Source organism: Typha angustifolia, chromosome 8 (assembly GCF_048772165.1).
Source record: "Typha angustifolia cultivar Huaian chromosome 8, ASM4877216v1, whole genome shotgun sequence".
Lineage (NCBI taxonomy): Eukaryota > Viridiplantae > Streptophyta > Magnoliopsida > Poales > Typhaceae > Typha > Typha angustifolia.
This window is the reverse complement of record NC_133246.1, coordinates 12,823,412-12,847,786: the sequence shown is the minus strand read 5'-3', so window position 1 is coordinate 12,847,786 and position 24,375 is coordinate 12,823,412. Positions and strand designations below refer to the sequence as shown.

General features: G+C 35.3%; 2 protein-coding genes across 3 annotated transcripts; one reads left to right on the top strand and one right to left on the bottom strand.

Moving 5' to 3' along the window:
- Positions 1–4,963: 4,963 nt before the first annotated feature.
- LOC140765115 (uncharacterized) lies at positions 4,964–11,047 on the top strand. The gene is made up of 21 exons (XM_073104034.1): positions 4,964–5,372; positions 5,890–5,969; positions 6,163–6,249; positions 6,406–6,456; positions 6,550–6,667; positions 6,762–6,818; positions 6,941–7,005; positions 7,111–7,194; positions 7,276–7,326; positions 7,452–7,514; positions 7,602–7,648; positions 7,776–7,845; positions 7,953–8,015; positions 8,509–8,598; positions 8,686–8,724; positions 9,096–9,323; positions 9,417–9,502; positions 9,592–9,640; positions 9,736–9,816; positions 9,899–9,992; positions 10,637–11,047. The coding sequence occupies exons 1-21, from the start codon at positions 5,228–5,230 to the stop codon at positions 10,825–10,827; spliced, it is 1,839 nt and encodes a 612-aa protein (XP_072960135.1). The 5' UTR covers positions 4,964–5,227; the 3' UTR covers positions 10,828–11,047.
- A 2,221-nt stretch (positions 11,048–13,268) lies between these two features.
- LOC140765305 (pentatricopeptide repeat-containing protein CRR2, chloroplastic-like) lies at positions 13,269–16,303 on the bottom strand. 2 transcript variants are annotated; one of them, XM_073104317.1, is made up of 2 exons: positions 13,893–16,303; positions 13,269–13,636 (listed from the first exon to the last, which is right to left on the bottom strand). In XM_073104317.1, the coding sequence occupies exon 1, from the start codon at positions 16,199–16,201 to the stop codon at positions 14,378–14,380; it is 1,824 nt and encodes a 607-aa protein (XP_072960418.1). In that variant the 5' UTR covers positions 16,202–16,303; the 3' UTR covers positions 13,269–13,636; positions 13,893–14,377. The 2 variants fall into 2 exon arrangements, with proteins under 2 accessions (XP_072960418.1, XP_072960419.1); XM_073104318.1 differs by having other exon boundaries at positions 13,898–16,303.
- Positions 16,304–24,375: the final 8,072 nt, after the last annotated feature.

The window sequence follows — 24,375 nt, the reverse complement described above, 5'->3', positions numbered from 1 at the left end:
GATTCATGAGTCTGGACTATGACAACTTGTTTGCTGATAGAAGGTGGGCAAATGTATGCAAGACTGATGGGGTAGTGGAGTATCAATTTATCTGAATGCAGACGAGTGATGCTCCTACTTAGCCTGAAATTGCTGACTATAATAGGGCCAGATGAGCTTAATTTGGGATAGCAACATATTATTACCTGCAAGACTTACGCTAGTAGGTCGAATGCTCCATCTCATAAGCTTAGTTCTTTGAACTCCTGCCGTAAAGATTGATGTTTCCTCGTACGAGTTTGCTGATCATGATTATGAGCTTGAGGGAGAATTTTAATTTTTGGATGTGTTAGCTAAATTTTATTTTTGTACTTATGTAATTGATAAATTATGTATTAAAATATAACTTTTATTTATATAATATGTCTAGATTTTATTATAAACATATGCATAAATTATGAAATACTTGATGACGAATATTGAAATAAAAAGATTAATTTTGAAATCCAAGGGTATAAGAAATCTTTATTTTTTTTTTTGAAAGAGAGAGAATGACTATAGTCTCGATATCAATGATTCAGCAAGAAATTCATACAAATAAGTCCAGATCTGATTTGTATCACTCAGTCGTCTTCGAACGGCGGTAAGAAATCGATGGCGGCAAAAAAATTGTTTGGTCACCGATAGTTAAAGGTCGACGCCATAATAGTAAGTTTCTCTTAGTTTTTCTTTTCCTTTTTCCTTTCTCCTTTTTCTCCCCTTCAACATTCGGCTTTCTTCGTCACTAAGGCGACGACGGGTTCCTTCTCTAATTACTAACAACAATAAGTAAATCACTGATAAATTTATTGTATTAGGTTACGAATCAAGACAAGCATGCTTTGATCTTATAAATATACCATATATAATTTTTTTTACATAAAAAATACTAGACTGTCTTGTTACCCGTCTTATCGCCTCGCCTTCCGCCCACCATTCATAGCCGCCTTTCAAAGTAAAATTAATTTTTTATCCGATTCAGAGTTTTTTTAACTTTAGAGTTCATTTTTCTCTTTTACTTATTTATCATATATTATTATGTAATATTTTAATAAGTAAAAGTTTGAAAATTATGTGCCTCAGGTCTATAGTTTTTCAATCCTCCATAAGAGTCTCTTAGAAGAGAGGAGAAACTTCGAGGTCCCATCGGCCATAATATGCAACAACTGACAGCGAGGGGAGAACAAGTGGAAGAAGCACTTCTAGTGAGCAGAGCTCCCAAATAACTAAGATAACAAAATATAAGCAAAAGAAAAGACTTCCATTTTTTTAAAGTATAATCTGTAGATAAAATCATATCATTCATTAAATAGAGAATAAGGCAAAAATAAGTATTCAAGTACAATAATAATAGATGGGATATAACTATACAACGATATCCAAATCATATGACTAATGTATAAAGTTAAACTTTCAACTTCTCCATAAAAGTTGGATGTCTCAACCACCACATAAATATATATTGATGATATGGATAAAACTGTAGATATATGTACACCAATTAACATAACACAAACCCAAGTGTAATAATTCTTCCAGTAACCCACCAAATAGACAATAAAAAACTACTAAACAGGAAGTCAAATTAAGGTTTCGTGCTTTATTTTACTTCTTTGATTCAATGCAAATATTAAAAGGAGGACAACGAATTTTAATCTCTCTTTCTTCCCATCTTAAATTATACATTGAAACCATTCGACAAGCAGCGGCAAAGCTCCGCGTATACCCATGATTTCCTACGTGGCATGACATAAGGTAATCGTTAATTATGCATTCAATTATTTTCATAATTGATTGGATAAGTTCATCAAATTAGCTAGAGAAGACAAGAGTTGAATACCATAAATTTTAATATGTTATTAGTTGAATAAAGCCTGTCAATTTCAAGGAAGCAATTAATTATTTCCATTCGAATTGGAGAGTTTTAGCATATTGTAATGCAAATAGCAAACATATACAAGAGTAGATAATTAATTAATCAAAATATATTAGTGTCATATTGAAGAATGTACATCAGATTATTAGTTGGAATAAATGACTAACCACGTCTACCAACACATCAGCATGCGGTGGAGATGATAACAAATGTGATTAGTTCTTGAGCACTATATCATAGAGTATTTAATATTAGCATGATAAATAATTGGTAGCATTTTTCTTGCCACATTGGATCCACATTGGATAAATATCATGGTTACAACGATTTGCCAATTAATTTTGTGGATATTGTGGTCATGCATTACACTAAATTAATTCTATGTCAACTTTTGAGATAGATAAGGCCAGCAGTGAATGACTTCAGAGTATGATGCAGTTGGAATATTTTGTTATTTGAAACTCCCATTGTATACTAGATAATATATATATACATACAAGGAGGTACTTTTTGGTATGACTAATATTAAAAGAATACTATAATATAATTGCTCTATAATAACTTAAGATATATATATATAGGTGGTAAAGAAAACTAATTTGAGTTTGTTAAATAAAAAATTAAGTTCCTCCCTAATCAATCAAATACTTGAGTTGCTATCAGTTGTTATCGTCAAAATTAATAGGATGCATTAAAAACAAATTAAATGGTAGTTAGAAATTGTAAGGGAGTCCCAATTAATAAATGCAATGCTAGGGTCCCTTTGGTTTTATTGTTGGTGATTAATATTTTCTATTAATATTAAAGATAAAAGTGTAATGAAAGACCAAAGTTGTAAAGATAATAGACCATATTAACGGTACAGAAACCATTATTATTCAATAATTATAGATTTAATTAGCAAGATTTGGCATATTAAGTAACTAATGCTAACTTAACTCAAAATTAACCTAGATATTATAAATGAGTAGGGTTTCTTAATACCAATCGTCCGCTCTACCAATCTTCGACACAATCTGTGTGACCTAATCTCTCCAAACTAGAAAAAAATATAAAACATTAGCACCGAAGTAAGGCACAAAGATTTATGCAAAAGAAATCTTTTTAAAAGAGAAAAATTACGGGGCGGCAACAAAAAGAAAATTCTACTTATATGCTCTCGGGATATTTTTTTCACTCCAAAACTATCATTTTTTTATAATAATATTCTGAACTTTTCTTTAAGTGCATAATGATCTCTGAACTATCAGAAATATTTTATTTGACCGTTCAATTTTTTTAATTAATATATTTTTTTATTTTTTTTTGTTATTCTTCCTTTCCTTTTCTTCTTTTTTTTTTCCAAAAAATATTCACCTAGGAAAAGCATGGAAATTGTGAAAAAAGAAAGATAAAAGACAGATGTGGGATTAGAAAATTGGGAGTTGCTTTCTTGGCCGGTGACTATGGCACCCAAATATTCTACTCCTCTTTATCCTTTTGCAAGTCTTAAGTCTTCTTCTTAGCTATACTCGCCTTCCAGTGGATCTCTCCATGATAGTTAACATACAGATGTGAGTTCAAAATTGGTCTTTCGGAAAGTGGGAGTTGAAGGAGAGGATAACAACTTTATAAAAAGGGAATATACTTGTCTTCCATCCAAACAATACCGTTATCCTTTTGCCCAACCAACCTATGGGCATTTTCGTCATTCTACTATCAACACGGCATATAATTAGAGATTTTTTTGACCAACCTACCCCTTTGTGGACATTTTTTATATATTAAATATACCATGCTATAAACTTAATATCTATCGCAGTCGTAAATAAATCAGTATTTTATCTAATAAGATGAAAGATGAAATATTATTAAGTTCAGAGCTTTCTTCTTATATATATGACGCCGATCTGATCTGCATTTTAAGTATAGCTTAGATTAAAAAAAAAAGACTTAGTTGAATCTATCGGAGGTGTTTTAATTTGAAAGAATTTAAATAAAACGACGGTAAGTTTAGCATTTTATATATAAACTAATAATAAAATAAATATTTTATTTTGTGGGGTTGATCCATTTCAATAAAAAAAAAAAAAGTTTGTGATCGACATGCTACTTTGGTTTCAAAGAATCTGTCACTCTTTTGCAGTAGTTGGATAGGAGTAAATTGGGTTTGAACGCGTTGACTTTGCTGTTACGATCTAGGTTTAAAATCCATATCTAGGCCATTAAGTGCTTCAAAAGACATCCTCTTTCATTAATTTAAGGGAAAGCTCCTAGACCGATGATGAATCATTCATCCCAATTCAAATCGATTTAGACATCCAAACAACTCTTTAAATTATATATCCAATATATAAATAAAAAAGAAACCAAGAACGATTCCTACCACAACCAACGGTATAAACCGGTAACAATATATTACAGTCCAAGCTTAACGTCGTCTATCTAAGAGGATCTGCCGACGTAAATGGGGAAGGTTTGCATAGAGGCCAGAGCTTCCACACGGGAAGAAAGTAAGGAGGAGAAAGAGACAAAAGGTAAGAGATGCAAACTAAGTATAAAAGCAAGAAAACAAAAGAAAAAGAAAAAAGAAAAAAGGAAGAGGATAATCTTATGTGCCATTCCTTTGTGTCTGCAAACGGAAAGGGACAACAACGGCTGATATGTTCTTGGTTATGTGATGGTTAATTTGTCGACAATCTAAATAAGCATCAACGGATCCAGAACTCAAGATTCTTTAACTTAGGACCTTCCACATATAGCCAACTCCAGCAAAGTAAATATGCTTGTTGTGCCTTTTATATGAACAGAATCTTAGTACGTGCCTCATGGTGTTGTTGGATTGCTAGTTGCTCCAGATCTGGGGTAGGTGTTGCTTGTTCAAATTGGACGGCTTCAATTCAACGAGATTGATTTAAACATTTTTACTGGATTTCAACTTAGTAAGCAAAGTATCTCAATTTCAGTAGAAGGTCTAACGGGTCACCGCTTACAGCCGGTCACCACAAAACCCTACGACACTGTGTCCCGTTGGTGCGAGAAACTAGTCGAATAAAACGGTGTGAGAATAGCAATTAGCAAACACCCTGCGCTATTTAATCTTCTCGTCCCCCTCTCTAGTCTCTCTATCCCCTCCTTCGTTGCCAGTTGCCACTGCGTTCGCCGTTCTCCCCTATCCCCCCGAAAAACTGACCTTTTGCTTGCTACCGTCGAGAACTTCTCTTCTCTCCTCCACTTGGGTCTTATTACTTTGGTTCTCTGTGGAGAAAGGGAGAGTCGTGGGCTGCGTCAAGTGGGTGTTCGCTGAAATCCCCAAAAAGAAATTCTTTATTGGGGGGTTATATTAGTGGAGAGATGGGTGAGGGAGGAAGAGAGAAGCAGATGAGGTACGTATTGGTTACGGGAGGCGTGGTTAGTGGGCTGGGGAAAGGGGTGACGGCTAGTAGTATTGGGGTTGTCCTTAAGGCGTGTGGGCTTCGAGTAACCTCTATTAAGATTGGTAAGGCTTGGTTTCTCCTTTGAGTTTTTTATTGAGGGTATTGCAAGATTTGATTTTTACAGGGTTTAGTGTTTCCGTTTTGCTTTGCTTGGGGGGTTTATTTGGGGTTTTAGAGGACACGAGAAGTGCAATTCGTGGATTTATGTTGGAGAATATTAAGTATTGTTGTATGAATTGGAAGGATACCCAATGTACATTTTAATGGATTTTTTTGTTACGAGGTGTTCCAAGATGGCATTTTTCTGCTGATTTATTGAAATTTGTTGCGATTTGGGTTAATGGGTTACTTTTATTTTTCCCTATTTGCTATTTTTATAATTTATTTGGTCTGAATATTTAGTTTACTCATGGCCGATGACATAAATGGTTTGACTCTTTGATTGCCGTGGACATTGTGCAATAAGTTGTTCGCCATTTGAACCTCTTTTGTTGATGATCTGAGTACTCTGCTGAAATAATTTTAATCCTTTTGAGTACATGAAGAAATATGCTTACTGAATGTGATGTGTGTGCGCAGATCCGTACTTAAACACCGATGCTGGAACAATGTCCCCTTTCGAGCATGGCGAAGTTTTTGTTTTAGACGATGGTGGTGAGGTGAGGAAGTTTTCTGAAACTTTACCTGTTTGTTATAGTATGATTACCAGTTGGAATTATTGATGTTTTACACATCTTTCTGTTTCTATAAGAAAGCTTGGCCTTTCAGCATGCTTACCTGATGTCCTACTAAGTTACTGCGTCTCCCTAACGTAATGAGCTATTGCCTGACAAAAGTTTTCCCCCCTCCTAGGTGGATCTGGACCTTGGAAACTATGAGAGATTCTTAGATATCAAACTAACTCGTGACAACAACATCACAACTGGGAAAATATATCAGGTACCGAATCTATCGTGCTCCTAAATTTTGTTAGGCATGTCCAAATTGAAAAATTGATGGTTCACCTTAGTTTCTGTTATCTTTTAGTGTCAGATTCTCCATCTATACTTTAAATTTTTCTTGAAATCTTTACTAATTTCTTGCTATTTTGACTAGTCTGTCATAAACAAGGAGAGGAAGGGAGATTATCTCGGAAAAACAGTTCAGGTTTGGCTAATATGCTGTTATCTATTGTAATATATATATAACTTTTAAGTGCAAAATTATGCTTAAGCTTTCCACCCTACTGCCCCTATAAAGGTTGTGCCCCACATTACCGATGCCATACAAGAGTGGATTGAACGTGTGGCAATGATTCCTGTGGATGGCAAAGAAGGACCAGCTGATGTATGTGTTATTGAACTGGGTGGGACTATAGGTAAAAACAATTTCCACAAAGAAGCTTCTTCAGTGTTGTTTTGTGCCTTATCATTTGTGCTTAGTCTGATACCAAAATTGGCTTTCTGACTCAGGTGATATCGAATCAAGGCCTTTTATTGAAGCTTTAAGTCAATTTTCCTACAGAGTGGGTAGGATCATTGTGTCTGCCATGCTGAAAGATGGCTCTTTATTTATTGGTTCAATTATGCGTGTTAATTTGCTTTCATGTTTTACTCACACAATTTTATTGCCCTAATCAACCTTTTCTCAGGACCTGACAACTTTTGTCTTGTTCATGTCAGTCTTGTGCCCGTTCTGAATGTTGTTGGTGAACAGGTATGTAAATGCGGCTTTTCATTTCACAAGGTTCTTAATGTTCCGTGACATACTATCTATTATGAATTACTAGCGTATATGACTTCCCTATGTTCTAACTTGTAGAAAACGAAGCCTACCCAGCATAGTGTTCAGAGACTAAGAGCACTTGGATTGACGCCAAGTATTCTAGCTTGTCGAAGTACAAAGGTACCTAAAGTACTCTCTATCTCTTATGTGTCTTAGTGATGTCATGGTGTCTTCAATTAATGTTTGAAATATTTTCTGCAGTCTCTGGAAGATAATGTTAAAGAGAAGTTGTCACGATTTTGCCATGTTCCGGTAATGCAAAATTATGTATATGCTACTTTAATTATTTTCTGTAGGGTTACTTCCAATCTCTTTTGTGCTCATAAGCCCAACACTGTCCTGACTTGATGCCTCTGATTCTGAATTTCATGTTGCAGGTAGCAAATATCATAAGCCTGTATGATGTTTCAAACATTTGGCGCATCCCTTTACTCTTAAGGGTAGGCGATACTTATTGATTTGTTGGTTTAAGCTTTCTGTACCCATTTTCTGAACCATTTTGGAAATGTTGATTTCTATGTTCTCAGGACCAGAAGGTGCATGAAGCTATTTTAAGAAGACTATGGCCTTCAAGGTTTATATAGTGACTCATATTCTGCAACAAATTCAGTATATTGTAAAACTTCCTTTTAGGATAGTAACCTAATTCAGATATAGGAATTATACTTTTATCTTGCTTCACAAGTAATTAATACATGCAGTGCTGCTGGGGAGCCAAAGTTGGACGGGTGGACAAGGATGGCTGATAGATGTGACTCCCTAAAGGATCCTGTAAATTTCCATATTTTCAGATTCTAAGTTGTTTCTGTTGCTATACCACATGTCGCTTTGGAGTAGTTGAGACTTGAGAATTCTGTTTTTTTTATATATATTAACAGGTCAGAATTGCAATGGTGGGAAAATATACTGGTCTTTCTGATTCTTATCTTTCTGTACTGAAGGTCAGTTCCTTTTTGCTGCAGCATTGTTTTCTCATTATTTTCCTCAAATATCTAAGCAAAGTCATGTCATAGACCGATTTTTTAGAATTATTTTGTGTTTGTTGATTCCCCAATTCATTGTCATTATAGAAGATCTTTTGTCTGAAAGAATTCTTTCAGGATCCATCTTTATCTGTCCCTTAATCCTGTTGATCTCTACTTATTTATAAAAGAAATTGATAAATACTATGTTAGGAATAGTCATTCACCTAATATCCTTTTACATGTAGCTTCTGAGGTTTTTACAGCTCATGTACATTTCTATGCATCTTAAGATGAGAAGCCCAGTAGCTGACTGAAAGGAAAATGAAGATGCTTGTGAAGCAACTTGGTTGCAGACGTGCAACTAAATGATAAAAAAATGAAGATGCTTTATTTGTGAAAGAAAATCTTCCTTTTATTGCAAAGTTGGTGTTCCTCTTCCTATAATGTTTGGAATGTTCTCACTCTGCAGGCACTTTTGCATGCTTCTGTTGCTTTTCAAAGGAAACTTGTAGTTCACTGGGTTCCTGCTCCTGATCTAGAAGAGAGAACTGCAGAAGAGGTTTCTTCTTTGATTAAATCTTACCCCATACTTTTTTGTCATTTATCTCATCCTGCACTAAAGACTACTGATTTTTTCTTTGTATAGGCACCTGATCTCTATGAAAAGGCATGGGATTTGTTGAAGGTAAGAAAATCCCTTGCATACGCATGATATATGGGTTTGAGATATGTTAGAATATAAATATAAAAATTACTATTCTTTTAGCTTTTATAGAAGTTGATGAACTAATATAGTATCAGAATAAGAGGTCATGGGTTCAAAGCTTGGCGTGCACATCTAAGTTTGAAATATTACTACTTTTACACATTTAAGTCATATTCACTTTTTAGGTCTATCAAAATATCTAAAGCCTAGAAGCGAAGGGGAGCATTAGAATATAAATAGAAAAATTATTTTTTTTTCAGCAGTTTAAGCTTTTAGATTATTTGTGAGTTTATAAGATAAATAGATTATATGTTTCTTTTTCAGCATCCTAAATAATCCTTTTAAAACAGGGGGCAAATGGGGTGCTAGTTCCGGGAGGTTTTGGTGACAGAGGAGTGGAAGGGAAAATACTCGCTGCAAAATATGCCAGAGAAAATAACATCCCATTTCTTGGCATATGTCTAGGCATGCAAATCGCTGTTATTGAGTTTGCACGATCTGTTCTCAACTTGAAAGATGCAAACAGCACTGAGTTTGATCCTGACACAAAAAATCCATGTGTCATTTTCATGCCAGAGGTAATATAGTTTGTGTTTACAAATTAACTTTTGCTATTATATGTTGCTATAGTTGGTATTAGTCCTTTCTTACGTATTATGCATGTGGTACAGGGTTCAAAAACTCATATGGGGGGAACAATGCGACTTGGATTAAGGAGGACTTCTTTCCAAGTCATGGACTGCAAATCAGCTAAGCTGTAACGACTAAGACTTTCGACCAACCTTGTTTGTTGTATCATGTTTCATGACCCTATTACTTAAGAGTGCTAAATTTCTTATCTATTAGGTATGGAAACACTAATTACGTTGATGAACGACATCGTCATAGATATGAGGTCTGCTTCATGATAGTTCATTGCTGGACATTATGTTGATCTTGCATTTACATTAACAACAATGTATTTTGTATTAAATAATGCTCATTATGTAGGTCAATCCTGATTTGGTTATGGATCTTGAAGCTGCTGGACTTTCATTTGTTGGCAGAGATGAAACTGGAAAGCGTATGGAGGTTTGTGTTCGACTATGGTGATCATTTCTTTCTTCCAGAGGTTTATGGTGATTCTGAAATCCTATTACCTTGATTTTTGCAGATTCTTGAACTGCCTGCTCATCCATACTTTGTTGGAGTTCAATTTCATCCAGAGTTCAAGTCTAGACCTGGAAGACCGTCTGCACCATTTTTAGGTAATGGTTTACTTTTGTTCATGCTCACTATCATTTCTTAAAAATGGTTAATTTTCTCTTCGTTGTGCGCACCATGGGAAGAAAAAAAAGAAGAATGAAACCTCTTAGTTAGTATTGGCTTAAACTGTTTCCTTTATACACTTCTCCACCCTGCTTGTGACAAGTGTTGCATGACCCACTTATCAACTGTCTCCTTATGTATATCAGCCGCAATTGGACCTAATGTTTTTTTTCCCCTTAATGAAATTGATTCTCCGTCGCACCTGAACACACTTACCAACACTTGAATGGCGGGGCTGAGATCCATGACAGTAGTTAAGTAGGTCATGCAATTTGCATGCTAAACTGTTCAGATTGAAGAACTTCCTTTTCTGGGATTCCAAACGGTTAGTGTCGTAGTTTCTTAAATGTTGGAGTCTGGCAAACAGAACTTCTTAGGTGTCTGAGACATTTTGAGACACTAATAATTGGGAAATAATTTCTTCCTGAGAATTGAGATTGTTGGAGCTGTTCAAATTTTCAGATATATTTTCCTTACAAGCGCATTATTTCTCCAACAAACTTTGATGCTTGCGACCATAAATTAAGATATGTATGTTTCTGGACTATAACCAAAACTCTTTTAATCTCTGATGTCCCGACAGGGTTGATTGCGGCGTCCTGTGGGCAATTGGACGCTTTGCTGCAAAGTCCAAGCCAGGCTAACCAGCCAACTCCAAAGAAATTTCCAACCAATGTTTTAAAGACAAATCCCTACCAAAATGGAACAGCCAAGAAAACGATTAACATACTCGATGGAAGAGTTCTGTCGAACAGCAACGGCGTGCATGTCTAAGCAATCTCCTGCCTGGCTTCGGTTTTCATCTCTTCTTCTAAGTCATGTTTCAATTCTTGTTCTTTTCGGTTTTTGTCTGTACAGTAAATTGATCGGAGAAGCATAGTTCTAGTTCAAGAGTCTTGTAAGGAGGCAGCTACTTGCAATGTTTTAATAGTGAGCGGCTCGTTTTGACAGTATACTATGTCCTCTTTTTTCAATAGATGGAGAAATTTCCTAATATCATTTTGCGTGTCTCAATAGCAATCATGTTTATCTTTCAAGGCAGCAACGTGTACATGGCTTTCATTTTTCAAAGCAAAGTTCATTCACGTAACTGCATTATTGAACGTGAAATTATTTAGTAGGATCTAAATTATGTGGCCAAGGGTTATACTTAAACTGATAAAAATTATAATTAAGCTTAGATGATACAGCACAGGTTAAGCTCTTTACAGGCATTAACATTACAAACATATGAACATGATACTTCTTTTAAATCTCCCTGCAGGTTATATAAAGCATTATTTCCAGAGGAACACACTATGGGAGTCTGGGACACCGTGCTAGATTGGATCATATAGCAAAATTCATTGGTGCAGGAGAAAAAAATTGATTCTTTTCAGATAATGCTTGCATTGGCAATATCACTTCCTCTTGTTTGTAGGAGCGTGTTCGATAAGCTACCTTTTCCAACACAATTCAATCTCCATTCCTTCTGGCCACAAAATGTCTATAGAATATCTCTTTGTTTTTGGTCAAATGTTTCTCATAATGGCAGAATATATCACTTTAATAGTCAGTATATCCAAAACCATATCTTGTATGGGCAACAGAGAGTAACGTTTTATCTCCCAGCTAGTAATGGCTACCGAAAACATCTGCATATATATACAGAAGAAAAGGGTATCCAAATAATCAACAAAAACAAGTGTGAATGAGAGATTCGCAAATCTTTGAAGTCAACAAGGTGCAGAAGGATAGCCACGAATCATTTAGGAAAGATTATGATGACATGATTCCATCAAATATAATGAGGGAAAAGTTCGTAGAAAAAGGGCACCCACTTGCACATATTTATATATAGAGCTCAATACGCAAACACATTCAATGCAAAGCCAACCGACCAACTTCAACTAGAAGGCTTGCAGGTCTTAGTATTGCATGCCATGCATGCATGAACAAGGCAAGTAATCAAAGTGACCCCTTTTTATGTCCTTTACCAGAACCCACAACTCTTTTCTTCTTCCTATTCCTATTGAAGTTAATATATCTAACCAGATGTGAGGTTAAAAGTTGGTGGTAAGGACTTCGGAACCCTTTAGAGTTTAAAAGGTTCTGAGGTCATTCCCACCAAAAACTCTTTTCTTCTTCCTATAACTTTTTGTTTGGATGATTGCTATGATAATTGCTGCTATTGTATTACTTAATGGCTGCTGCAGTACTTGCTTGCTCATTGTTCAGGTTGGTCAAACGATATCAATGGAGAACACTCAGAGAGGCAACACTTGGTGAGTTGGTGAGCTTTTGGACACTCTGTTTGAGACTCATTTTGTCATTTCTCATTGAAGGTGCTAATATCTTCTGCTTGAAGGCCACTGATTCAACCATCACTAATGAACAAAAATCAAAAGAAGAGATCTGATATTAGAGAATTCTAGTATGCACTAATATATGTAAATTATGTGCTCTGTTATAAGAAAATATGCATAAGTTATAAAAAATATATGCACTTAATATTATATATTAAATTAAAAAATATAATATAATAAATTACAAAATCCCTGAATTTATGCGATAGGAAGATACTTAATGAAAAGGAATGGATTGTGATTGCATGAAATTTGAGCCACTGGATGCTTTAAAGATGCATGATAGAAATGTCCAAAGATGAAAAACCTCTAAGGGGGTGTCAAAATCGTAATATGTATTCTTATTTCAGATATGGATATGAATAGTAGATGGATAATAAATTTACTGATCATCTCTTTTAACTGTGGATCTTTATAGGTAATTCATATTCTATTCTACAACCATGAATGGAGGTGATATTGCCAAGTCTACTACAAACTAGTCAAAACAGTCTCTTCTGATCTTTTTAATTTATTTCACATAAAATAACTGGCTAATATCACAAACATCAGCAAAAGTTATTAAATCTGGATAAACTGAAACAAACTACTAAAATTAGAGCCTTCCGATCTCTATGAAATGATACAAGCCTTAGTAATCCCTTCCTTGGGCAGATAACCAATAGAACAAGGACGAGTAAAGATGTGTCTTGAGTCAGAAATATCATGATGTGCACATTGCCACAGCTTCACACAATATTTGATATGAATCTGATTCTGTGGACCAGTGTAGCATGAATTTACTAGAATACAGTCCATCCAATGATTGGTCATAGCATGTCCATTCTTCAGAATTGAATTAATGAAGCAATATAACAAAGAAGATAAAGATAGAGAGAGAATAAGTCCTACAATTATAATGCAGAAACATAATTGAATTGTTAAATACACATAACGCAGAAAGGGTTGTCAAGAGGAGAAACTGATACCACTAAGAATAGAGGAGAAGAAACTCTTTCTTTCCTCCTACTATGACACTAAAAGTTCAATAATCATCTAAGTAAACATCAATTTGAAACTAAAAACTCATGTAGAAACTTGTTTAGCTACAGAAAAAACAAAAAGTTTAGAGGGGATATAAAAATAGGTAACTTTCTATGCATTTCTCTAGTGAGCCTGCAACACCAAACCTTACAGGAAAAGATCTTCAAGGACTTGATGGGAGAGTGGTTTCCTCTTGTCCATGGCACTGTAACAGCCTGTTTCACAGGAATCATAGGCAATTTCAGGAAAAGATATAAGTATTTCAAATTATCTAGTAAATCTGATATAGTGATAATCTTACACAGTGTATAGAAGATAGGAAAAAGCAATAACAGTCTGGCCTTTGTGAGACTAATTTCTAAACCAAGGCCAAGTAAAGATATCATATTCTGGATGTAAGTTCAAAATAGATAGAAATTATATCTTAGATTTATTTGCACAACTCATCAATATATTTGAGACAGCATTCACCTTACAATGTATTCTTGGCAAGGCCAGCTATAGCAGCCAGAATGGCTTCATATGCTTTTGACACCTTTTGCAGTCTGAACTCTCAGGAACTTCATCTTGAATTAGTTTTTGGCCTTGGGGTGATGGTGAGGAGTCAAATTTCTTTTTGAGATGTCCTGTTCCTAACACTTCTGCAACTTGAAATATGACAGTTCTTGCAAACTAGGTACTCTGCCACCAGTAGCCTTTAGCAGGAGCTCCAAGGAGCATTGATCATTATATTAAATTATCAGAAATTCTTATCCCAACTGATTTGGTTCTCTCATGTTAAACAGAGAAATAGGTATCGTTCTTCTCTTTTGAAATTAACTGAATAAAGTGTTTCTCCGTTCAGATGCACTGCACAGAGTTAATACAGTAGTCATCTCCTAATATTACAAGACTCATCTCCATTGCAGAGAGAAATTAACACCTCAATGGTTCTGAATTAATCTTTCTTTTTGTAGTTACCAATAATCCTGGCATGAACATTCTCCATCTCTGAAATGATGATAACGATTAACATCCCTTATAATGATTTCCCTTTGCACAATCTGTGAAATAAACTTGATGGCAACATGGCAGTCCTCACAGACCCGAAGGTTCTTTGTAATAAGAAGCCTTGTGCCAGGAGCTGTAGTAAGGAGCCCAAATGCAATAGCCAGCCTTTCACTGTGACTTCGAACCATGTTCCTCTTCTCATCATCTTCCACATCATGAAAGACAGACCTTGTGTCGGGTACATAGCCAGCTTCTTTCATTAGCCCCTCCAACCTCTCTAACTCAGTGTATATCTCCTCTGACATAGGATGAGATAGATCACCCACAAGAAAGCCATGAACTTCGCCTTTGACTTCAATCCAGCTACAAGCAATGCTCTTCTTCAAGCCTCTATTGGTCATCATCTTTCTCACCCTGGTAGTTTCCTCCCACTTCCCAGCTTGAGCATAGATATTGGATAAAAGCACATAATTCCCTGCATCATCAGGCTCCAATTCAATCAATTTCTGCAAAGCTAACTCTCCTAATTCCACATTCTTGTGAATTTTACAACCATTCAGTAGTGCACCCCAGACTCCTGAATCTGGTTTCATTGGCATATCTTTGATAAGTTTATGAGCTTCATCCAGTCTACCAGAGTGGCCAAGAAGATCAATCAAGCAAGTGTAATGCTGCACTGTCGGTTTGATGGAGTACTCATTCACCATCAAATCAAAGAACTCTCTTCCTTCGTCCATCAGTCCTCCACGATTACAAGCCGATAGGACACCAACAAAAGTTATATGGTCAGGCAGTACTTGAGCCTCTACACACATCTTATCAAACAATGCAAGCGCTTCATCTGCGTGACCATGCATTCCATATCCACAGATCATAGAATTCCAAGACACAAGCCTTCTCTCCATGAGCTGCTCAAACAGTATCCTAGCAACCCGAACCCATCCACTCTTTGCATACATATCAACAAGGGCAGTTTTCACCTTGTCCTTAGATTCAAAACCCCTCCTCCAGCTAAACCCATGCAGCTCCCTCCCTCTTGGTAAAGCAGCTGCATCAGCTGCCGCAGATATCACACTCACTAGAGTCGCATCCGTAGCTCCAAATCCACTTGCAGCCATATCACGGCACACAGAGAGCGCTTCCCTTGGGTGCCCATTTTGTGCATATGCAGCAATCATGGAATTCCACAACACAGTATCTCTGGTAAAAATTCTATCAAAGACATTGCGAGCATCATCCACACATCCGCACTTCGCGTACATATCGATAAGTCCAGCACCCACAAAAACATCTGTATCCCATTGGGTATGCACAACTAAATCATGGATATCCCTCCCTGTCTTGATATCTGAGAGAGCCGAGCATGCCTTGAGGACAAACGGGAAGGTAAAGTTATCCGGCACAAGACCATAATCAAGCATCTGGTAGTACAGCGAGATCGCAACCTCGTGAGGTCCATTCCATGCATAAGCTCGGATGAGCACATTCCAAAGAAATAAATTCCTCTTGGGAATTCTATCAAACAGATTGCGTGCATAAGATAATGAGTTGCAAACCGAGTACAAGTTAACGAGTTTGGTAGCCAATACGGTGTCAAAACCGAGGCCGGAGAGGATTAAGCGAGCATGGAGCTTCTTTCCAGGGTCAAGTGCCTTCCGGTCTATGGAAGATTGGAGGAGAGATGAGTAGTCGTGGCAGCTTAAGGAGCTATGGGTAGTGTAAGGTAGAGAGAGGAAGTGTTTGAATCGGAATTTGGACAAAACTAACCGAACCCCACTATGGTTATTCATATGTATCAGGTAATATCACATCTATTATCTATCTATCTATCTATCCTTGTTTTCACTTATTATTCGATAGCAGACATTTTATCTATGTAGCTTCAAGAAGGCCGAAGCAGCCAACTGCTATAGTAAAATAAAAAAGTACCCCTGACATTAGAAAGTATAAGTCTTTTGGGAATATACTTTCTAATGTTTGGTGAGAGATTGAAATTCTGAGTTTTTTTTCCTTTCTATTATTTAGTAAAAAAAAAGGAAAAATAAAAGTTATAATTTCAAAACAAAAATGAGAGGATATGTTTATGTCTATACCTTTCTAAAAATTATTATTTCTGTATACCGTTTTAAAACTTATTATTTATATATACCTTTTCTTTTTTTTTTTGAGAAGCATATGAATATCCTTTAAAAGCCATAATTGTTAGATATGTACCTTTGTACCTTTCATATTAATTTTTTAACAAATATAAGTTAAAATTTTTAGTATTTGGAGTATAAAAAACATAAATAGTTTTAATGGATAAATAAATTAAGGGGTTTTTGCAATTCTAGTGACGTTGATAAACTTTATTAATGATTAATTTTGCAATTCACAAAATTTCTTTTGGAAATGTATCTATGTTAAAAAAAACAGAATTTAAAATAGATAAGTAGAAATATTTAGAGTGGTATATATGTAAACAATAGATTTTAGATCAATATACAAGTTGGAAAAAATATTGTTTAATTATGCTAACACCCCGTACTATATCTAGTTTTCACGTAGACTTTCTAAACTTTTTTATATTATAATGTCACTCTTAAACTTTTAAAAAAGAAATTAATGTCATTCTTTTGTTAATGTAATGTTACATAAATTAGGAGAGCTAACTTACGTGAGGTCATTTTAGATGTAAAATAATCTAAACGCCCTTATTAGAAAGAAGATAACTAAATTTTAGTTTGATCCAATGGTATTAGACAAATATACCCTCATTTTCCTTCTTCCCTCCCCGTTCTCTCCATCCTTCTATTCTCTCCCTCCCCAACAATGCTACTGCCCACGGCACACGGCAAGGTACAAGGCGAGGGTCTCCACTGTGCCGAGACCTCCCTTCTTCCCTCCTTCCCCCTGCCCTACCCTCTCCGCACACCTTGACTTCACCGTCAACCTCCTCGATGCCTACAATGCCGCCTCAGCGACAATTGAGGGAATTTGATTGACTGTAGGTCCTCTGTCTCTACTACGTGCTCCACCTCGTCGATCAAGATGCACTCGAGAATTGGGCAGTGCTAGGGCATAAGATCGGGGTCATTATAGTGGAGAGCTCCTTAGAGACGATGGCGTTGTAGTGGACCTTGTTCTCAAACTTAGCTATGCAGGGGGACTCCAAGATTGCTTCAAACTTCTCGTCCCTGTCGATGCAAAATTCCTTGACACCCAATAGGCTTGACTTGATCAGATCGTGGCCCCTCCCCGATGATGCTATCAGCCACGGGCCCACGAAGAGGCCAATCATCCTCGCGAGTGAGGGGACCGGTTGGTCTCCACTGCGACAGGATCGTTGTGAAGGGAGCAGCACGAGGGCCATGCCACATGGGACGGGGAGGCGGCAACGAGCTTGCTGCCGTAGCCCTCCCGTTCATGCTCCATTGCCGCTGTTGTCCTTGGAGAAGATCTCATCCGTTGCGGTCAGCACGAATGCTATCGACAGTGAAGCAAGGGAAGGGAAGGTGGGGGAGATGAGCAATGGGCAGTGGGGTAATTTACTTTAAAAACTTATATAAGTTTGTTGAGAGTATTTAGGTAATTTTCTAAATCAATTTTTTTTTTTTTGCTGGCTAAATTAATGAAAAAAATAACTTGTTAGGGGTATAGTTGGTTATTATGTATTTTTCGTTACCACAATTACTTTTTTTTATTTTACCCTAAAATTTAGTAGTGATATTATAACCTAAAAAAATTTAAGCAATCTTTGTAAAAATTAGGTATAATATAAAAGTGTCGGAGTAATTAACCCAAAAAGTATTTAATAAAAATATAGATTATTTTGGGAATTTAGTGGTCACATGATTTACATATGATTAAGAATTAGAGTTGGAAAGTCCATTCTTAGCAAAGATATGGATACGTTTAAAATTAGAGAATAAGGAAAAGTCTAACAAATCATTTTTCAACTCATTTTTTTCAACCAAATATAAAGTGTTGCAGTTCTTAAAACTACCCATGTCACTTCATTCCCTTATTTTCTTGCAATTAAACATGTCTAAGAGAAAGGTCCTTCCCAAATACAATTGTAACCGTAGTTAATCGTACGTTACTTTGACCTCTCTTAAATATCTAGAATCTTTTAAATTTAAATATCTTTTTCTTATTAATTATCCATTATAAGGTTTCAATAAAATATAACATAAAAAAAGTAAAACGCTCAAATGGTTAATAACTTTAATAGAAAATTGCCATCACCATTAGTTTTAACAAAAAAAAAAAGTATATCGATTTCAAGTATGTTATAACTACAAAGGGTTAATTTACATGAATAGAATATTTCAGGAGAGAGTTTTGAATTTGATTAATTAATTAGTCAAACAATGTATCATGTGAAATAAAAGTTAAACAAGCCTCTTGAGTTTTAAATTAGAAGTGAAGAGACCCATAGACCAAAGAGATTAAACCGTACTTATGATATGAGTCAATATTTGTAATTTAGCTTAGCTTCGTAGAGGGAGATCTTGTCAGCTACTTAGACCGCACGTTGTTGAATATTCGTGCCTACGGTTAGTAGGTAAAAAGGTCAACAAAACCTTCCACTCTTGCTTCCATGAAGCTCCCCTTAAGTACTGTTACGTCATCCTAAATTCACTTATTCCCTAGTTTTTCAAAGATCTCCCTCGTTTAGTTTTCACGGTTATAACAGTGATTATCATGTGATTAATTTTATACACTTTCACAGTTTTTAGCTTTGAGAAATGGAAGAGATAAACCTCAGGAATAATATAGTTTTTTAACATCTATTATAAATAAAGTGTCGAATTTAGTGAGTGTTTCCCATGGAAACGTACTTTGAGATGAGTAATAGTATTGGAACAGAATAGGACCCTTGTGGGCTAGATTAAACCTCATGCTCCGTGCTCTATTTCCATACAAGTGTTTACAAATTACGTCCATTGATTTCCATATTTGACCGTCAAACTTTTGCTTTGGAATTATACGTTTCATTGGGCAGCGCAAATGTACTCATGTAGTTCCCAAGTGTGACTTTTTTTTCGTTCATTCCTTGCTGCATTCTATATATAAACATATGGCTGGTGATCGCTTATTGTATCCCTCTCTCTCTCTCTCCCTCTCTCTCTCTCTCTCTCTCTCTCTCTATGGGTAACTCGTTGCCTTGCTTGGGCCATGGCGGCGGTTTCCCCATGGATTCCAATAGCAATAAGGGAAAGCTTCATCCATGCGACGTGCTTCCAAGACGACTCCACAAGATGAAGAAGACACAGGATCAAAGTGATCGTACAACGACAAATAGCGCAGCAGATGACCACCTCAAGGTTAGCGAGAAAGAGGTCACTAGAGTTAAGGTGATGCTCACGAAGAAGGAGGCAGCTCAGTTATTATCCATGTGGAGTAGTGTGCGAGGTGAGAAGAGCTTGGCCCAGATCATGACTGAGCTCAAAATTATAGATCAAGCTAGCAATACTACGAAAGCTTGCTCGTTTGGTTCCAGCCATGGCGGATGGAAGACGAAATTGGAAAGTATTCCTGAGGAGTCCTAAAGAAGGCTTGATAGAAAGCATATAAGATTAAAGAGAGAGAGGAGAGAGATGGTATGAGATAATAGCGTAGTATTAAGAACAATTTTTTTAAGATGTCTACTTGATGATATTATTTACCATCTCTGTACTTGTAGAAGAATCTATATCTCCTCCAAATCTTCTTGATTGTTATATGAACTATAGCAATTAATTAATTACTACTCTAAGAGCTACTCTAGTCATCTCTTGCTCTGGTACTATATATTTTAACTCACTAATAATTCGTGAAAAAATGGTGGCTAATTCAAAAACAACTCTCTCTTATGCTCGACTCAAAGAGACTCCTAACTGTAACACATTCAGAGTACAAATAAAGTACATAACTAGTAAATGGTTTAGCAGAATCTTAGAGTAGCTGCTTAATTAATCAATTATCTAATTAGCAGAAAAAGAAAGAGGCAAGAGGAGGGGTTGCTACTTCCTAAGATTGATAATTAATTGCATGGTTGACGGCTGATAGAAGAGCGTTGGTGGTTAGTAGAGTTGTTAGTCACATGCCATTTAATGAACGATTCCGTTACCATACACATAACATGCGATTCTTATTTCATTTGGACTTTCCATTGGAAGAGTAGATCGAACATTAAATTCATTTGACCCTCCAATTTCAAGTCATTAAGCAACTCCATCTGCCGGGTTGATTTAGCCAGTTGTCCAAAATTAATTCGCATATTTTTGTGCACTTTTTTAATGAGAAATTGTAGTGACGTAGAGTGGACGGTAGATAAGAAACTTTAGAAGACTATATATATATATATATATATACATATAAAAGGACTAAATAAATATTACCCATGTACTTATTTGGTAGAAGTAACCTCTCTACACTGTATATTGTGCTATTAGGTTTTTTTTTCTTTGAAGTTATCCTTCTATTCTCGAAAGTATTACCAATTAATTTGAACAAAATCACTTCACCCTTTTATCACCAGGTCTTATGAACTTTTTCTCCCAATATATATTTATTTAATTTATTTTGTCATCTATAATAATAATGTTTGTTGTGGTAGTTTGGTTAAAAATCTAGAGGGGCATATTGATATGAAACTAAGTTCATAAGAGTAAAAGTAATTTTCGTTCAAAACACATAAAGTTAAAATATTTTTAACCATAAAAGGATTAAGTAATATAGTTTTAGAAATATTAAAATATATGGTATCATGTCATATCATATCATTTCTTTAAAAGTATGATATGATATGATATGACCTTACCATCTTCACTGAGGAGTCATCTAATTTCATGGATTTTAAAAAACTATAACTACACGCATATAAAGTGTAATATAGAATTTTATTTTTAGACTTTCATGTAGTATATTTTCCAGGAACTAAAGTAGACTCACATATAATATCTTAGTGTCTACATTCTCTCACCCTTAATAGGAAGAAAAGAGGGATGTCCTAAGAGCTTTTTGTTTATGTACATTGGCTTGTATCAAATATTTCCCAATCTCTTTGCACATGAGTGTACATGAGCTATGTCATGCCAAGTGCACTATTAAATGAACTCAACCAATTCAAGTCTGGTTGTGTTGTGGAGGGGACTGTGGTGGTATATTTGATACGAAGGTGGGGTTTATTTGGTGGTAATTGAGATGATAAGATATATAGGATGGAATAATTGAGATGATGATGATGATGATGATGATGAAGTGAGGTAGATTTGTGATTTAAAAGGAAAGAACGAGAGAATATGATAGGTTCAACAAAAAAAATGATCGAGAGAAGCTAGTTGATGAGTTTGAGGAAGAAGAGAGTAGATGACGGGCTCTTATTGGACTAAGGGGATCAATAGTTGAGATGGAAGGAAATGGCGTTGGCTTGATGGCGTCAAAGGAGAAAGTTGAGAGAAATGAAGTAGAAAAAGATAAAAACATCAAATTTTCAATCCCAATTGGTTTCTTTTCACATAGTTAGAGGTTAACTAAAATTTAAAATAATTAAAATTAATCTTAACACAATGATCTCGACATCAAGCGTTTGGACGTTATTGGATGAGTTATATTGTGGGGTTTGAGCATTCACTAAAACCTAAGAACAGACAACGATTGTAGTTTTTGAATGTTGGGCTGACGACGTCAAAATCCTAGAGCAGTTAGTTGGTGTTCGAACGCCGAACTGTGATCATTTGAATGCCAAAGATCAAGAGCCTTTTTTTTTATTTACGACGGCACTATGGTATTTGAACGCTAGACTATGACATTTTAACTGACATAGCACAAGAAAGCACTAATATTAAAATGAAAATCTCGATAATAACCTAATTAGTAAACTCAATCTCCTCTATGAGATAACCTGATCCAGTTCAGATAATATCAAGATGAATCTCAGACTCGACTAGATTTAGCTCCCGACTAGATAGCGAATATTAACGCTGCGAATTAGACTCTTAGTGAGCATTTTGACAAACAGTGACCTTTTATTTTATAATGTTAACCATAGGATAGAGTGGATTAAAAATAGCTCTACGATGGATCCTTTGCATTTGTGATGCCATCTGGAATCCGTGTCTTGCAATATTATATATGTACTATTTTGAGCGTGACACAATAACAGTATATCTACTAACAATATATTTATTTATAATGTTGTAGATGGTTACTGAGGCTTGTTCAAATGTTGTTGCCTGCTTTATTTTTTAGTATGTATCTGGTATACACTATTTTGTTTTTAAGTATTAATTTAGGTATGATCAGAAGCCTGTGTCCCCTCTCCACTTTTACTAGAAACCTCTGATACACTCCTGGACGTGTAGAGACGATATCATTTATAAGTATTTTCCCAACCTCTTCTCTTGGGTTGCTGGAATATTATGAGTAGAAAAAAACTTGTGTGGGTAAAGTAGGGATACTTCCATGATAAGGAATCCTATCCATTATATTAAATATATGACTAATGTTACTATCTAATAGTAACTCAAGATGATAACCGTTAAGTGCCCTATAAGGACGTGTTCTTTTTTTATTGAATGTTGTGCATTCTTAACTCTGCCACCAAATTGGCACGGCAGAAAGTAAGATAGTACAATGAGTCACTTCCAAAATAAGATAACTTGATGTGTTTTTGACCAAACTAGTTTTCTTCTAATTTTTTTTTATTAAAATAAATTACTTTTTAAATTTATTATCAAATAAAATTTAATTTACTATAATTATAATAAAAAATATTAAGTAAAAATACTGATCTATTTAATATATTTATCAAGTTCTAAATCATTGAATTGATTAATATTTTATATATATAAATTATTTAAAATTTATCTTTCAGCGATTAAGAAAAAGATAAAAACGCTGAAATGATTAGTGTTTTAAAAATTACTGATTAATTTAGTATTTTTGTTAGAGCCACGGATCAATCTATTTCGGTAAAAAAATAAAGAAGATGTCGGGTCAAAAACTCTAAATTGACAGTGTCTCATTAATTAAGAAATGGAAAATCTGACTCCTCGTTGGAAAAGTAAATTTGAGTGTGATTCGAAGAAAATGTTGCATCAAAAGAATGAGGCTTATTATATGTTTAGTGCATTAATAAAGTTCTTCGCGTACTTTTTTAAACTTAAAAAAGAGAGTATACTATTCAGTAAAGAGATGGATTCCTATCAGCATTATTGTACCTAAAAAGTAATACGATTTGGTGGATTCGGTTCTTTCCAAACAGTCAATAGCTTTCTGTTTACCCATCGTTAGATCTCGGCTTAAAAAGAACGCATGCAAGGCCCCCACTTCTTCTCAAAAGTTCTAATTAAACAAAGTCAATTGCTTTACTCACCCTCTACAAAAATAAAAAAGGTCCAATTGTTTCAAAAGTGCCAAGCATCCGTGACGAACTCCAACCTTTTCTTTGAAAAAAAAAAACGAAAAGTGTTAGGAGAAGGTTAAGTAGCAGTAGGACTACCCGAAGACCAATCTCTTAATTAGTAGGAGTTTTCTGTTTTCTTTTGTATGCGTACCTCTTTATGTATATAAATATAGTTTCTTTAACAGCAATGATTTTATGTATCTGGGCGAATGGCAGATGCAGGGGTTTTGACGTGATTTTGTAATGAAACTGAGCTATGAAAAAATGTCGATATAAAAGCAAAGTGTTTTAAGAGGAATATACGTGGTTAAGAGATCATAGTTTGGTCACTGAAACGTCACTCATAATGGTTATTTAGCAATGATTTCATTCAACAAAAAAGTAGAGTAAAGAATCTTGCTTTGCCTTCAATCTTCTTGGCTCTATATGTACGAATCCTGAGATACTGAACAGAAGGCTAATTTTAGGCTGTAGAAATCTCAGGCATAGCAGACAAGAAAGACTATTTCCAAGAAAGCAAGAAAGTTTTACTAGTGTTGGGAGTCCATATCACCCATCTTTTCCTACTCCAGTGACCTTGTTTTCTTTTTC